This window comes from Pyxicephalus adspersus, chromosome 4 (assembly GCF_032062135.1).
Source record: "Pyxicephalus adspersus chromosome 4, UCB_Pads_2.0, whole genome shotgun sequence".
In the NCBI taxonomy this organism is placed as follows: Eukaryota; Metazoa; Chordata; class Amphibia; order Anura; family Pyxicephalidae; genus Pyxicephalus; species Pyxicephalus adspersus.
In genome coordinates this window covers 112,862,517-112,877,663 of record NC_092861.1, presented here as the reverse complement: position 1 = coordinate 112,877,663, position 15,147 = coordinate 112,862,517, and the positions used below count along the sequence as shown (strand labels likewise).

Below are 15,147 nucleotides of genomic sequence, written 5' to 3'. Positions count from 1 at the left end.
GCCTTGCTAAAGTTTGCAAATAAGGGAATCTACTATAGGAAGGATTCCTGTGTTATAATGTTTGCACTGTCGGACCTATTACAGCCTGACCAGCCTACAGATAGTAGATAACATAAAGTTAATACAAAAGAAGACTGATGCATTATTGTAACCCTCCTTCACTTAGTATAACTGCCTGGTTGTGGCACACTTTGGCACATTATGGCACAGAATTTGTGTCCTGCACAAGCATGAGTTGATGTGGGATTATCTGATCCTTGTAGCACACAAATGACTAAATAGGTTTCATTTTAAGTTTAGTTTATCTCATAGCTTAAAGGCCAACCCTGCCCTAACTTAATAATTATGTTTTGCTTGCTGTTTGGATTAGTATCTTTCTACAGAACTCCAGAGGTGAGATATCATTAGCAGAGTTCTAATTCTAACCTTCTGCTGCTAGCCACCACATAAATAAATAATGGCCATGTTCCACCAACAGATTCTCCATAAAAAAGGGGAGGCAAATAAAATGAGCTTATAAGAGGAGACAGGAACCCAAAACCAATCTACAGCCTGAAGCCTCCAGTTAAAATAATAAACAGATCTATTTATCAATGCTAATTAAAAATGAAGATTCTCTTAAGACACAAAAAGCAAAATGCCAATGTCCTTTATTGATAAACCATAGGCAGCTCCCGAAAAGGACGCTATTTACCTGAAATGTCAATATTCTACATGGTATATAACTAATAGAGTGTACTGATTTGCAATAATCATGTAAAAAATGTGAAGAAGTTTTATACATTGATGTAAAGGCCGTACTTAAGTATGTTTTATGTCTGTTATTTTTATTATGTTTTTTGTATATTATGTTCATGTCTTTTTCTTCATTTTTGTTTTAGTTGAGCTGCTGCTACTGTTATTTTTATTGTCCAGTTTTTTGAATATTGTAATTCTAATGTTTGTTTATATTTGTAATTCAAACATGCAGCATTTAATTGCATAGAAACAGAAAATTGGACTTATACTCACAATGGGGTCTCCGTTAGATGTGACCCGGCATGCTGCCGCCCCTGGTGGACATTTTGTACCCACGACTTCATTTAAAGGCTGGCACAGATTTATGTAAAAGACTGTAGAATCAGCCTCCTGGTTGCTCTGCAGTACCTCATAATAACCCATATGTTTTACCAAAGGACCCAAATTAATACTGGATGTGCCATTCTGCACCGAGCATGTAATCTAGGATAAAAAGAAGAAAAAGTTCACTAGACAATGAACCAACTGCAGCTTGGATATAAGATACAAAATACACTGGAAAAAATAAAGTGCACACCTCTTTTTCACAGACCAGAGATGTAACCCATGTAAATTGCCAGGTACATGTGTCTTCACTGAAGGACACAAAAGATGGAAGGCTGCCAGCGGCAGAGTCTGATCCACACACAAAAGTAAAAACACTCTGGTGTCTGAACGATGGATTCTTGCTGCACTTGTCACCACCTTCATAAACTAGTCTCAGCACCCTATCAGTGTAGGTGAGCTGGCTCTGGGCCTTTCCTGCATTTATGTGCTGTTCACCTTCTGATATGCACACTCCTATAGACGAGAAAAAAATATTTATTTAATAAATCCAAACAAAAATTATAAACTTGAAACAAAAACAACTTTTTGCTTCACTGCCCTGGAACCAGTCTACAGCCAAAACATCTGCAAATTATCAAAAACATAAATCCAAACACATCCAAAGATTTTTAGCAAGTGATCTATCATTTAATGAAAGTAAAGTAAGATTTAACATTTGAAGAGAATCCCCATGATTAGAACTGCAGTATTGTTTTACATCTGGTGATCTGGTCATGGAGATTCTTATGAAAGCACTTCCTACTATAAGGTAATTTTTTTTCTGGATCACCCAGGTTCACTGATGAAAGTGTATCTTCTCCAGCCTTGGGGAGCTTTAATAAGTCAGGCCCTATAAGCGGCCATGTTAATACGTAATATGAAAGAATGTTCCACTAATGAAACGCACCCTGCAGTCATTACCGATGTGTATATATGTAGAAGTGGGTAAACAGAGGCTGCAGGACATGAACAGCATGGAGGTAAAACACATAATAAAAAAAACTTTTTAGGGAGATCTGCCTAATCTTCATCTCGGCCTAATCATGGTTTTCCATACAGGACATCTTCTAGATAAGTTTTAAAGAATATGTGTAAACAAACTGGATGACCTCAGGTAACTAAAAAATAAACAAACCTTTTTCCCAAAAATGTTTTTTTTTTTTTATGAATTTGGATTTGCTTTCCCGCTGTTTTAAGGCACTGGGCTCATACCATATAGACTTCCTAGCTGCAGCGGTGCAAATACAGCAGTGTTCCCCCAGCCCGTTTTAGGCCGGGCGCACCATCCAGCATTTTTCAGTAACCACCCGGCTGTTTTTTGGTGGTTACTGAAAAGTTGGGTCACAATACAAGGGCTGCCATCCACCTTGTAACTTCTTCCCACCAAGCTTAAAAACATTCTTGGGGGAATACTGCATAAGTATGTAAAAGGGTCTCTGCAGATGTCATAAAGAATCACACAAAGAACAATAATACTGCATAACATGTATGGCAAATATAAAAGGACATTTCAGGAATAACAACATTGCATGGGATTTCAGTGCAGTGCAGTCCGTTCAGTACAGGACGTTAGAACACACTAAATGTCTGTCAGCCCAACAGGTATTTTTAAAGAGATAAGAGAATGCATCCCTTGTGGGCCTTCATTCCAGTTCCAACTTTAGTCTTTCTTTATCAGAACTCCTGCATTTATTTATAAGCTTCCCAAATCCTTCATCCTACAAAAAGCTGACAAAATCCATAACCGCTTTTATTTTGTTAACACTCCGCCAGCCACAATAGGCTCTCTCGGCTACATGTTGTACTAGACTTCTTACAGCAAACAAAATAAATAACATTCCAACCGATATGCCACTCTATATTTTTGGAATTGCAAACTTACCAGCTCCAGCATCACAGAACTCAGGCTTAACAGCACTGCATATATTTAACCTTATTGATTTTTCACGATCTTTAATAATATAACCATCCTTGCTTGACAATGATGACAGATCAAAGAGATACCCTGAAGGAAAACAGGTACATTATTAAGGACAAAAAAAACTAATGAGAGATGGCCTACTAAAGACTCCACTATGATAGTTTACATGACTACAGAATCTAGGAAGTATGTGATTTACAGAGCAAGCACTGTACACAAAGCACCAATCTATTTGATTGAGAGGGGAGATGAGCAAGCAGCACCCGACTGTACTCGCTTCTAAAAACGTGAGCTGTGGTTATATCGATGGTGGATTGAAGGATGTCATCGGGCATACTTCTCTCTTAGTCTCTCTAGCTTACAATGGAGGGGAGGTTCAGCAACAGGGGTAGTGCTGTCAGTTTTGGAAGCAGTGGGCAGGACAAGGTGTGGTCAGATGTTTTTTGGAAAACTACAGACCTAGGAATCAGCAGTGACAGCGATATGAATAGATGTGACCCCAGATATATTTTTTCTTTATCCCAGGGTAGTATAAATAGGCAAACCGCTTACTTGAGAGGGGCAACACTGCTTTGAATTCAGAAGCAGTTTAGCACTGTTGCAGATGTTCTTACTACTCGTATACCTATCAGTAAACTTTTCAGAAGTCTTTGGATGTCTGAACATGCCTGTGGCTACCCAGAACTCAATATTTAGTTTAAGTGAACTTACATTTAAAATAAAAAGACCACAAGCCTAGGCAATGCACATGTATTCTACTGTAATAAAATTAATGGGAGATCATCTTTACTGGAAAATTGCAACTCAAAACCATTATTAGGCTTATTAACACTACTGAAAAAAGTCAAAAAACTTTTTATTGTGAGCAAAAAGCAGGCACGGGAGGTAGAAGATGTCATGGCAAATTTGTCTTTTTAAGTGAAAGTCTTATATTTAAATATATTTTCAGTGCCCTGTATTTGTGCAGCTACTAATCATTGTAAAGGCAGTTTTCACTGCATGTAACTTCTCGATATGTACTGTAGCTGTCTATGCTCAGCTTGTTGTGACATTTTACATGCAATCAAAATAAATATCTATATTACAGTCTATGGCGGACTCTATGCACAGCCTTACCTGTTGCAGGATTTGTAACTTTACACTCATCATGTGTGTTTATCTTCAGTAAACAGGCAGCTGGTGTAATCCACAGAAAGTTATATTCACAGTCTTCTAAAGCTGTAATCAGCTGAGGCCTGGAAACCTGACAATAAAATTTAAAGTCAATAACTTCCTCAATATAACACAACCTTTAAGCAAAAAAAAAAAAAAAACAGAAATTGAGAGACTAATCGTAGGTTGAGCTTTGGGTGGAGACATGGCACATTGTTAGTGTTAGCACAGCAGCTCTCTCGATGTTGGAGATCTGTGCAATCGCAGGAAATGAAAAGAGGCCGTTTACCTAGTTTAACACTAGGGGTTTTTAAACTCAAATAAAAACTTAGGGCCAAAATAAAAACTTAGCAAAGTTGCGGGCCAACCTTGAAATTTTTGAAAAAATTGCAGATGCCTGCGCTAAACTTGAAGCCCCCTGTAACTCCAAAAGCCTCCTTGCACCTCCCACGTGTAGCTGAGGGGGAGTGCTGGAAATGCCAGATGCAGCCAATGCGGGGCTAAATCTTATGAGTGGCCCGCCTCTGGAACTCCATCTTTATTGAAATAACACCACTACTACAATTCCCTGCATTACTTGCGTCTATAAAACAGTCCTATGCAATATTTCAGATCATTAGCTATCCAGTGTTTAAAAGACATCAGTCAAGAAAAAAAAAAAAAAGACTAAATTCTTTGATGATATTAAATATTAGTGAAAGGCATGCGACTTACAACTTGGTTTAAATCACACATGAATCGTATGGTGGTGGTCCTGTTCCTTATTCCATCAGGACAGCGGTCTCCATTGGTATACTGAAGGACAGCAACACCATTGTCCCATCTAGGACTGGATGTAGGTTCTCCCAAACTAATGGCTTTTGTATCATCAATTAGACAGGCAGCAGCGCCATATGAACAGGAGGCTGGTCCTATGCAAAAGAAAATGGGGGAAATTTACATTTCTGACTAACATGCTCTAAAATATTTTTGTATTCCTAACCTGATTTATATTGCAATTTTCTTTATGAAATTCATGTCTACGTGTTTTATATGCAGTGCATGCTACAGGAAATATTTACAAGTGAACACGTGATTTGCAGTAAACCCCATCGAATATTATTCAAGCAGAGTTTTTATAGATGCACCTGCAAAGGCAAGATAAGAACAGAGAGAAACCAACCAACATTAAATCTAAGGAAGATCGCTAAGGAAGCCCATTGGTTTAATTTCACTAGTCCTAAAAGTTATGCAATGAAGAATACCACATTGTTAAAAAAAAAAAAAAAAAAAAAAGGTTTTGCAACTTGTTCAAAACTTTCAATCTGTGGATCTGATTTCCTCTTTCGACTATAAAAATAGAAAAAGAAATAAGCCAGCTGTATTCTATGCAATTATTCCAATCAGTAATTTAAGGACAGAGCATGTAGAGACAAGAAAAATCCAAATGATAGAGTTGTCACCAGAGCAAGAGGTAGGGGAAGACATCAACTTATTGTGTCTTTAGGACAGTAAGTATAGGAAGGACCCCCCCCCCCAATAACACACATACAACAGAAAAAAAGGGGTCTAAACTCTTCTCCACATAGTTTTGGCTATACAGAACATTTAATCTTTGCTTTAGTAATTGGGTAGTCAATAGATTTCCAACATGCAAAAGCTTTTAAGAGGAGAACTATAAGTTCATAATTTGTCCTTTGCTATGTCAATAACAAAGAGCAGTTCCTAAAATGTTTCTTTTGCTACAACTCAAAAATCCAAATGGGCAATTAGCTTTAGACAATTATATTACCAAAAAGAACTAATGCCTACAGTGTTACCACCATAGAATACACCACACTAACAACACAAAATACAGAAGAGGTTGGAAAAAGGTTAGTCCAGAATACAGCTGTTTGGCAGGTAAATTACATTGAGGAAAACACCTGCAACCTTAATGACTTATATTGTGTGTGCTGTGCTACTATAACAAGGAACTATAATATATAACAAATGGAGGTAAGGAAAATATGATTTATGGCCATGAGTATCCGAAGAAAATGAGGTTTGGGGAGGATGGAGCATGTTTAAGGGAATTACTAGTAAGAAGTAATTGTAAGAAAAATAAAACACAAAAAAATGGTTATCTTAGATTTGTTTCATGTTTAGATAGATTTTCACACCTAGGACTAAGGAATCTTCTGAAGAAAAAAAAGTTCCTACCTTCATGTTCCTTGTCAAACTCAGCTTTTAATAAGGAGTAATTCCCTATTTTATAGATAACCTTTATCAATTATAGAACAAAATAACATATCTTGCCCAAGAGAGACTAAAACCTTGTAGGGAGTGTAAGTGCTGTGCAACCACTAAACACAGACTTTATGTAATATTGCTGTAAACATACAACGTGCGTTGGATTAATTTTTTTTATGCGGTTCACAAAAACTTATCCTCTGGTCTGCCTAGCAACTGTATCAGCACAATAAAAAAAATGTTTAAATACCCTTACCAGATTCTGGTACTAATGGCTTGCAAATATTCAGACGGTACTTCTTGTTTGAGCCAGAGAGAACTTCAGCTTCCCAGTTGTCTGTGTAATGTGACAGTGAAGAGAGGTCATATGAATTCCCACTGGTGTCTCTACAAAGGGTATTAAAAAAGGAGGAAAAAGAACATTGAAAAATATATTAAAAAACATGTAACCCAGAGTATCCTATAAACAAACACCTTTATTTTATTTTAATTCATGTTATTATTATTACACAGTATTTATATAGCACCATCATATTACACAGCACTGTACAAAGTCCATAGTTAGGTCACTAACTTTCCGCCCAAGGGTGCTCACAATCTAATGTCCTACCATAGTCATATGTCAATACCACAGTCTAAGGTCAATTTTGGGGGGAGGCCAATTAACCTCATTGCATGTTTTTGGGATGTGGGAGAAAACCCACGCAGACACGGAGAGAACCGGCAAACTCCATGCAGATAGTGTCCTGGCTGAGATGTGAACCTGGGGGCTAGCGCTGCAAAAGCCAGAGTGCTAACCACTGAGCCACCCATGCTGCTCAAAAAACATTTTAGGAGGGGACAGAAAATGCAACTACCTATTCTTTTTTTAAAAAAATATTTTTTTATTAGAGCTGTTTAATGAATTTGCAAGTAAATCCCAATATATTACTAAATCAAGGATGTATTTTAACAGGCATAATCCTTGTAATTAATAGTTTTAAATTTGCAGTCCTCAAATACTAAGATTTTGTTAATAAATCTAAAGAGTCTATTTATAATGCTTTAAATCAGACATTCACCAAAACAATGGCAGTAATTGATTCCTCACCAGGGAATGTTTCAGTGAATGTCAGATTCATCACTTTATAAAAAGAGCTCTAATTAAAAAAAATATTTTTAAAAAAAGAATAGATGGATGCGTTTTCTGTCCTCTCCTACAATGTTTTTTGCCAATTGCATGTTGTGCAATTGGGGGTTTCACTTCCCTCTGTGGCTATTCTTATTTCCTTTCTTTCATTTTCATGTTGTGGCTTTGCCAAATCCATTCTTTCCTTTTGTGCTAATGCACCACTGAGACATCTGGACACTCTCTGACTTAATAGTTCTTCATTAAAAAAGCAAAATATATAAGAGCGTCCAAGTGTTATAGTATGTTTAATTGGATACCTTCCCCTGTCTTGTTTGTTTTCCATCAGTTCATTTGTTCCTGAATTATAATAAAAGCATTTATTAAAAAAAAAATGTCTTACTTAAAGGAGCAGTCCACTGGTTTGAAGGGTGGGCAGGCAAGGGGTGTGCGCCACTGAAACATGTATATGCACTCTGGAGTTTCTTTCATAAAAACAGGCTGAAATGAAATGGTCAAGTACACTGAATGTTTAGATGCAAATACAATAAATTCCCAATTTGGAAAACTAAATTATCTGTATGCATTTCTGGTTTATCTTCATTAAACTAACTACTATACTTATTCTAACAAACAGATTTTTTTTACCCAAAAAGGGTATTAGAAAAAAATTAGGAGTTTTATTATGACCACTAGATAGAGCTGCATGCTTGTGTAAAGTAACGTGTCCAAGATAACACTTCTGAATTTGTAACACTTTACAGGACACTTTAAGGACACAGTGCCATCTACTTCTAGCCAACAATAATGTACAAAAGTCTATTTAAAAGCAAATTATCCATCATAACCAACTTAAAAAGTCCAAAATATTTTGTGGAATTATAAACTTACAATACTGGAGACACATGTTGCAAAAATCATTAAAAAAAAAAAAAACTAGATTTCCTGTATGAATCAGGATCACAAAAAAATTGCTTAGACCACAATATTATATATAAAAAATATGCAACATTAATTAGTTGTGCTTTACACAATAACACTATTTTTTAGTTTATTTTATTCCTATTTAAGATAGTTTTGCTTAAATTCTAATTATACTAACCTGTCCTTCTGTCTTATCACAGTAAAACAGAATAAGTGTTGTACGGTTATACTTCTGGTGGCAGAGATCTCCTCCTGTATAATTTAACATGATGAGGCCATCTTCATATATTAACTTTTGGTTTGTTACTCCTAATAAACAAAGGGAAACATGAATAAGTAGTATAGTGCCAAGTGTCATTGGTACATTACCAAGAAAGTCAATACTCTCAGCAATAAATTTAAAGGGTTAAAATACTTCCATACTGAATCCACTAAATATTCAAAAACTCGTTGGGAGAGAGCATTTTGGTGCTAAAAACAAAGCAGAATCTTATATGACTATTTTCTGGGGATACATACTTTTCTAGAGCACCTGTTCTAGATATACATGTCTAAGAGGGAATGGTTCCCTACTTTGGGAAATTTACCTTTTTCAGCAACAAAAGGCAATTCTGTCAACCCATAAAGCAGCAGACAGGTAACCATGCACTCTGCAACATTTGTCTTCCCACTGTAAAGTAAGTAGGTGCAGGCTACAAGAGAGTGGCAGCTCTTCTCTGAATTTTGAAAAAAGGGAACCATTGCTGTTACTCATTGACAAGAAGCCTGATTAGGAGGACTGCACGGACAGGCTCCTCAGGAATTTTCAGAGCTTGCAGGGGAACCAAGGCCATGTTCATCTTAGACTTTTGTCATTGGAAATCAGTGACATCAGAATGACGTATCAGTGTTGTACAGAGAGCAGAAGAAACATAAGTGCAGTGATTAGTGTGTTCTCATTCATAGGGAAGTATAGCAGTCATCCCTGCTTTGTCATTCAATGATAAGTTAGGACAGCGACAACTCCAGATTTTTGCCCAAGAAGAGAGCAATAGTTTATCTTGGGTGACAATCATCTGGCTTGGCCCAGAAAAAGCTGTACGTGCAGATTTGCTTATAACTAGGTGCAGCAACATTTATTTTTATTTAATAGGAGGCTATATTTCTGTTTTGTAAACTACAAACCTAATACCTACTAAATAACTTTCAACACACAACCCTTAAGGGTAATCTTGACCCCATATTAGCCTTATCCTACACCAAAACTCAACACTCTTATCTTAAAAAGACCTTAATCATTAGCCTGTTCAACAGTTTTACAGACTTCAGGCTAGATGGCTGTGCATGCACTAATCAGATGCCATGCAAAATCCTGTTAAATGATGACTGTCCACCCATTACCCAGTTTTATACCTGTAGAAACTCTACATCCACCAGGAGTGTCAGTGCTTAAAGTGAACCTGTCATTGCTATTGCATAAAAAGAATGCTCCAACAACTGTAAGGTTTGAAGACAAGTTACATTGTCTAACTTCCAGCGGTGCAGAAATTGTTCTGATTCATTTATGAGAGTGAAAATTTTCAAAGTTCTGAAGATGTTCCTCCTTTAGTCTTTTAAAAATATTCAAATACCTGGTTTAATTGACTGTGATATGCAATATAATAAGATTTTATATTCCTATGCCATGTCATTTTATATATATATTTATGTCCTTACCTGCCAGCTTTACGGAGGATCCCTTGACCTGACAAGAAGAAACTGTTGTTCCGCTAGGTGCTTTAGATGAACATGGAGATCCTGTAACTTCCCCGCAAACCCGAAACTGATATAAGTATTCACCTTCTTTTACTTCCACATTCTTTGCTCCGAGTGGTTTAAGATTATATAGATGGCCATATTTTGGATCTTTAACTTGGCAGTCATCACCTATTAAAAAAAAGAAAGATCTTAATTTTTAATACAGATACTTAAACAAAATCCATGAAAGTTTCTGCAAAGTTCTGTTACCTGCACGTATATGATGCAATTCCTAAAATGATGTGTAAAACAGATATGATGGAAATTTTATTGCTTCTGTTTACCAACTAGACCAAAAAATGTTTTTGGACAGATCAAAAACAGTTTACCTGAAAATAACAGGCAGCAAAAATGTCTCATTTCCTTTGCTTACCTAGTCAGGGTAGCAGCAATAGGCAAATATATACCAGAACCAAAAAGTGCCAAAAAAAAAAACAAAGGAGATTTAGTAGGAGGGACACTTGTATCCAAATAAAAAAACAATAGTGGTCATTAGCGGTCAGTCGATATTGATCCACTGTGATAACATCATCATGGAGCAACTGTACTAAGTCTAGATTTTCACCTGGGATGAACATAAAGGATCTCCAGTGAAGAAATCTAACATGTTTATGAGGATAAGGCTGAAGGAACCTTGTCTGGCTGTACAGATCCTTACCTTCAGCTCTTACAACGGGACATGCTTCAGATGTCCTCCACAAGAACACATATTCACAGTCATTTTGTTCTTGAAACACAGGAGAACCCTATTATATAAAAAAAGAAAAAAATTATATTAAAATAGTCACATAAATATTAAAAGAGACAAGTGCATAAATACTCCTCTTCTAAAAATGTCCACTAAGATTTTATCTGGAAAATATTGACGGTGTTTTTGTTATCTGCATCACCCACAGCAGAACCAAGAGGCTTGATAAAGGGCAGTCTATATATATATATATATATATATATATATATATATTATATCCTCCTTTTCCTTACTTCTTACCACTATAATACTGGATTCCTGAAGGACCAAAATGTTTTTTGCCCCCCTTACTATCCAGGTTCCCTATTTGTTCTCAAAAGATATTTGCGTTAAAAAATGCATGCTTCATCTAACAAAGATAGTCAAAGAACAACAATAAATGAGAAGGAGAACATAAAAGTAAGAATGGCCCACACAATATTAAAACACTACTCAAAATGAATTTGTTTTTTATAGATATAACTACAAACTGGTTACCACAGTAACCTTTGCATTACCTAAAACATACATTCAGACACATATTACATGTGAAAACAGGCCCAGATTTAGTCAGTACCCAGACAAGTGGACAACACATAATAAATAAAAACAGCATACTATGTTGTGGGCGCACAGGAATATGATTCGCGTAGAGTAATGCTCATTTTCTCTACATTTGTCTCCACTCATGTAGACAATGGTAAGAGATCCATCTGATGAAGCTTGAGGACTCATCTGAATAAAGCCAAGGTTGAAGCTTTTATTATCTGTAGTCTTCATGCAGGACCCAACAACTCCCCCTGAAAAGAAAGAAACATGGTATTTGACTACAGATTATCAGCCAGACTGTGTAGGAGAAAATTATATATATATATATATAATCTTACATACATATACATACACAAGGTAGTCCTGGGGTTACATACGAGATAGGGACTGTAGGTTTGTTCTTAAGTTGAATTTTGTATGTAAGTCTAAACAGACACATTATTTTAATAAATGCAATTAGGACAGATGTTTGTCTCAACATATTATTAATCAGCATGGTGTCAGTTACTGTAAAAAATCATCCCTCACAAACAAAGCAAAAGAGCCTAGACATTCATTAACTTCTGGGGCAAGCTGTGCTTTGATATGCAAAAAGAAACTGCAGAAATTGCCTTGGTCATTAAAGAGTTACAAGAGGCTGCAGAATGGCTCAGCCCCTAAGATTACCCACAACCTCAGCTGTGTTTAGAGTTGTGTTTCTTTAGAGTATGAGTCAATCAGTCGTTGACCATAATCCAGTTCAATTTAGTGTGTATGGGGTCCAAGGATATCGAGGGAGTTTTCCATGCTTTGGCCAGAGGGATTCTACCCGCCAGTAATATCAATCCAATCAACTTTTTTGAGGGGCCAGGGAGGGATATATCAAGCTTGCCAAACAGAGCTGCATCAGCAGTGCTACCAATCTTTTGATGAAAGATATCAGATCAAATACCTCGTCCCAATACCTCCTGGCTATAGGGCATGACCACCAAATGTGTAGCATGGAACCTCTAGAGTCACAGCCCCGAAAACAAAGAGGGGAAGTTGAAGGAAACATTTTTGCTAGTCTGTCTGGAGTGAGATACCACCTAAGAGCTACCTTATAGTTGGCTTCTATTATTGCAGAATTCAGGGAGATCCTAGAGAGGGAATCCATCGTATCCCACCATTCTTCCAAATCCCAGGTCATACCCAATTCAGATTCCCAGTCCCGCATGTATTGCAATTTGTCAGTAGGGGCTACTAAGGCTGAGTAAATCACTGAAATTTGCCCCTTGGTCGAAGCCAAAGAGAGGCACGTGCTTTCGAATACAGAGGAGCGCATAGGTCTCGGGGAAGCTTTAATTACTGTGTTAATATGTCGTCCATATTTTGGATGTCCTTAACTCGGGGACTACCTGTATATATAAAAATGATTTTACAGGAAGCTGAAGACTTTTTTTTTTTTTTTTTTTTTTTAGTGAGGTGTACCCTAAGCCTTTCTCTAAGACTAGAGAAGGCATGGGTGCATGGGATTTAAAGCTGAGGTTTGGGCATATATAACAAAATGCCTATAATAATCCAGCTATGTAATAAAATAACACGTCAATAAATGCATTTTATTAATGCAAGCAGTGTAAGCACAAGAATCGACATCATGACACTATGGTTGATTTATAGTATGGCTGACATGATATTCGCATCAAATTACCAAAGAGAAATGCTAAATACTGTGCAATTTTTATTTTACTGTCCAGTCACAGGAATGGGTAGGTCCAGGAAAATATGAGCTCTGTTGAAATGTGTTCCATACTGGCCATCAAACTATGGACAATCAAGTGGCAAAAGTGCTGCAGGGGAAATCTATGGAGTGGAAGCCGAATAGATCAAAATTTTGTTTTGCTTTTTAATAGTCATTTTGTGGATGGAGCTCTGCTATGAAGGGAAGGTATGATGTATTTTAGTAAGCGCGTATTTTGATTTACTGCAGTGTTAAAATTTATGTTGGAACAAAATAAGAAAACAAAACATGTGCAGGGCAACTTTGAAAAACAAAACCATTTCTCACTTTTGAGTCTTCAAAAAATTGGCAAGTACAAAAAAAAAAAAAAAATAAAGCATACCAATTAATATGACAGAATGCTATTAACTTCATGTTAGCCCTGGGCGGTTCTTTTTTGCTGGACTTCAGGTGGACTAGATTTTTTTTAATTTTATTTTTAAATGCATAAAGAATGGGAAAATGTACAGATATTACCAAGATGCACTGTATGTTTCTTTGTCGGAGTAAAAACTGACCTTGAATAAATGGTGATTTTATTTTATCTACTACCAGTTCAGCAGTAGGATTGTTATAGTAAAATGTAAAATAGCAACATATTGAAGAACTATGTATTCATTGAATATGTGACAATATATATCACGGGCTGCACACAAGACCTATTGGTAGTGACCTTACCTGCAGTCTAAAGAGGCTCGGCTTTAACCCCAGAGCCATTGCAATTTAAAAAGTGAGCTGCCAAGAGAAAGGTACTAAACTTTACAAAATATTGAAAGTAAAACAAAAGCATACGTCAGACAAAAAACCTTACCTGGACATCCACGAATATAAGGAAGTGGTTTGCATACATTGAGGTAAAACGTTCTATTTTTTGCACTATTAGAAGTATCTATAGCTATCCATGGTTCTTTATCCCGGCTAAGGTCACTTAAATCGTATTCATTCCCTGCAGTATCTGAAAAAAGAAAACACTGGTAATTAAAAAAATGGACACAAAAAGGTATATACACAACACACAATATACAGGGAAAAGTACTTACCGGTAACCTGACAATCTACTAGAGAAGGAGAGCATGCCATTGCAGTCTTAAAATCAAAAAATGTATGGTAGAGTTGATTTTCAGAGTTTATTTCCTCTCTCCTAAAGACGAGTTCACCAGGATACAAATCATCATTGCACTCAAAGTTGATTGTAAACATGTCCCCTTGACCTGGAAATTAGAGATATATTATTCAACACTGTTTGACTTGATTTTTGATAAGAAAGTGGAAGCAAAGCTTTAGCTTCTGAATTATAATGATCTGTCCTCCCTATTAATAATATGACACAGTACTTATATAGTGCAAACATATAACAAAGTGCTGTACAAGGTCCAGAGTTATGTCACTACCTGTCCCTCGAAGAGGCTCACAATCTATAGACCCTACCCTAGTCATATGTCTTTATTACAGCCTAAGGTCAATTTTTTTGGTGGGAGCCAAATAATCTAACTGCATGTTTTTAGAATGTGGGAGGAAACCAGAGTACCCGGAGGAAAGCCACGCAAACACAGGGAGAACCTGCAAACTCCATGCAGATAGTGTCCTAGCTGGAATTTGAACTTGGGACCTAGTGCTGCAAAGGCCAGAGTGCTAACCTCTGAGTCACCCTGCTGTCCATGTCCATGATATATCGTGAGCATTAAGACTCATTTATATTGTGTCTATCACATTTCTAAATCTTGAAATGCCTGATTCACTCAAAGTAAAGATAAAACTTTGAGGCTGTTGCCCAAGTCTTTTCCTTAAATGCAAACTCTAATAATGCAAATCTTTTTCACACCCCTCAAAATCTTGTTACACCCCAGACTAGAAGCTGTACCTCTCTCTAGCCTTGACCATTTACAAACCAGCAATAGGAGAGGGAGGCAGGGACATGACTGAAGTGCTGAAAGCAT

At 36.7% G+C, this 15,147-nt stretch overlaps 1 protein-coding gene across 1 annotated transcript in view; it reads right to left on the bottom strand.

Moving 5' to 3' along the window:
- Positions 1-15,147, bottom strand: part of IGF2R (insulin like growth factor 2 receptor) — a 74,165-nt gene that overhangs the window by 15,540 nt on the left and 43,478 nt on the right. Inside the window, exons 23-35 of the mRNA XM_072409317.1 lie at positions 14,251-14,421; positions 14,022-14,165; positions 11,542-11,723; positions 10,855-10,942; positions 10,116-10,325; positions 8,599-8,729; positions 7,900-7,997; positions 6,645-6,775; positions 4,892-5,088; positions 4,142-4,268; positions 2,987-3,109; positions 1,316-1,578; positions 1,012-1,221 (exon numbers count right to left, since the gene is read on the bottom strand). Of these exons, the coding sequence (XP_072265418.1) occupies positions 1,012-1,221; positions 1,316-1,578; positions 2,987-3,109; positions 4,142-4,268; positions 4,892-5,088; positions 6,645-6,775; positions 7,900-7,997; positions 8,599-8,729; positions 10,116-10,325; positions 10,855-10,942; positions 11,542-11,723; positions 14,022-14,165; positions 14,251-14,421 (2,075 nt within the window). The remainder of the gene's footprint in view (positions 1-1,011; positions 1,222-1,315; positions 1,579-2,986; positions 3,110-4,141; positions 4,269-4,891; positions 5,089-6,644; positions 6,776-7,899; positions 7,998-8,598; positions 8,730-10,115; positions 10,326-10,854; positions 10,943-11,541; positions 11,724-14,021; positions 14,166-14,250; positions 14,422-15,147) is intronic.